Below are 1,483 nucleotides of genomic sequence, written 5' to 3' on the forward strand. Positions count from 1 at the left end.
TGGGAGTTTGCTGGCCTTATCTAGCTGTGGCAGAAAGTATGTGTTCCCATGTTACCCAGTAAGCAAGGATACCAGAGTCACTCCCTTTTCATCGGAGCAGACCTTCCCACCACACAGTCTACGGTCCCTTGCTGGATACCTCTGTTTGGACACCTTGCTTCCCAAACTTGGCTTCATTCAATTCCACCGTCTCTGTTGTTACCACAGTAGCTTACTGCATGTCTTAATGTGGTTTTCTTAATCTCCTTTAAAAAAATTAAAGTTATTTAAAAAGGAAATGGCACACAGGGCCACAGTCTACCATCAGCAATTCTGAAGTCCCTAAAGTCCGCAAACTGAAAGTTCTTTCAAAGTTTAAGGCAAACTTATTTGCCATCAGGACCTGACCTGAATTGATGTGAGGCTATTTATAGTCTCTATTTATTCTAATTAGTGTGACTTGTCATAGATTTCTCTGCAGAAATATTAATGTGTTTGCTTACAAGGTGATTCCCTAGACACTCCCAGAGACGTTGGGTTACATACTCTATATGCACAGAGTAATCTTTCTAAAAAGTGAAAAATTCTGAATCCTGAAATAGACCTGATAAGGATTTTGAAGCTGTCACAAAGCTCTCCATAGAAAATGAGTACCACCCCTATAAAGAGAAAGCAACCATAAAAATTAATACAATTACAAGATAAATTAAAAATTCAAGAAGAAAAATTCACCCACAAACCACTATAAATTATCTCGTGACCTGCTCTATGTTGGCAGTCAGATCTCCTCTGGCCCCATCAGCAGAAGCCAAGCCCTTTCTGCAAGTTCCTAGAATCAGAGGCCTGCTGTCTGCTTCCCCATGTGATTTTAAATGGGGTCAAGCTCCCATCTGCACTTACTTTGAATATCTCATCAGGAAGGCATTTTATTGTTGATGGCTGGAAATACGGCATCAAGCCTTTGTCGAGCATTTGGAGTTCGTCCTTAGTTAATCCAGCTGGGAAGAAAAAGGAATTGCGAGGGTTTAGTTCAAGCCATCAGAACTCCTCTTGTTTAACTAATGGTGCTGCATAATGTACAGATCTGCGAGGTCCAGGCAAGTATCTCCCTTACAAAAGACGCTGGGAAAGGAAGCTCCTTCATCAACACAGAAAAAAAATGTGGGTCACATTAGCCCTGATTGGCCTCCTACAATGAAATGTATGCCCAGAAGGAGCCTCGCCTTACACAATTTCAGACTGTGTGCAAATCTATTTGTGGGGCAATTAAATCACATTCTAAGCCAGTGGTTTTGAAACCTTGGTGTAGACAAGAATCACCAGGGGACACTTGCAATCTCCACCCTCAGCAACTTCGAGTCATGAAATCTAGGCTCTGTTGTAACTCTGTGGATGTTCACTACACACGGCCAAGGATTCTTTCACTTTCTGCCCCAGATTCAAGGTTAGAAAGGGAGAGAAGTACACTCAGGTGCCTCCTACCCTACCTGCAATAGTCCCGAGC

The 1,483-nt window shown here is 42.4% G+C and overlaps 1 protein-coding gene across 1 annotated transcript in view; it reads right to left on the bottom strand.

Moving 5' to 3' along the window:
* The window catches only part of OTOA (otoancorin), a 117,837-nt gene that overhangs the window by 5,458 nt on the left and 110,896 nt on the right, over positions 1 to 1,483 (bottom strand). Inside the window, exons 22-23 of the mRNA XM_007953194.1 lie at positions 1,094 to 1,101; positions 880 to 977 (exon numbers count right to left, since the gene is read on the bottom strand). Of these exons, the coding sequence (XP_007951385.1) occupies positions 880 to 977; positions 1,094 to 1,101 (106 nt within the window). The remainder of the gene's footprint in view (positions 1 to 879; positions 978 to 1,093; positions 1,102 to 1,483) is intronic.

The sequence above is a fragment of the Orycteropus afer genome, unplaced genomic scaffold, assembly GCF_000298275.1.
Source record: "Orycteropus afer afer isolate SDZICR_OR568_19922 unplaced genomic scaffold, OryAfe1.0 scaffold00376, whole genome shotgun sequence".
Lineage (NCBI taxonomy): Eukaryota > Metazoa > Chordata > Mammalia > Tubulidentata > Orycteropodidae > Orycteropus > Orycteropus afer.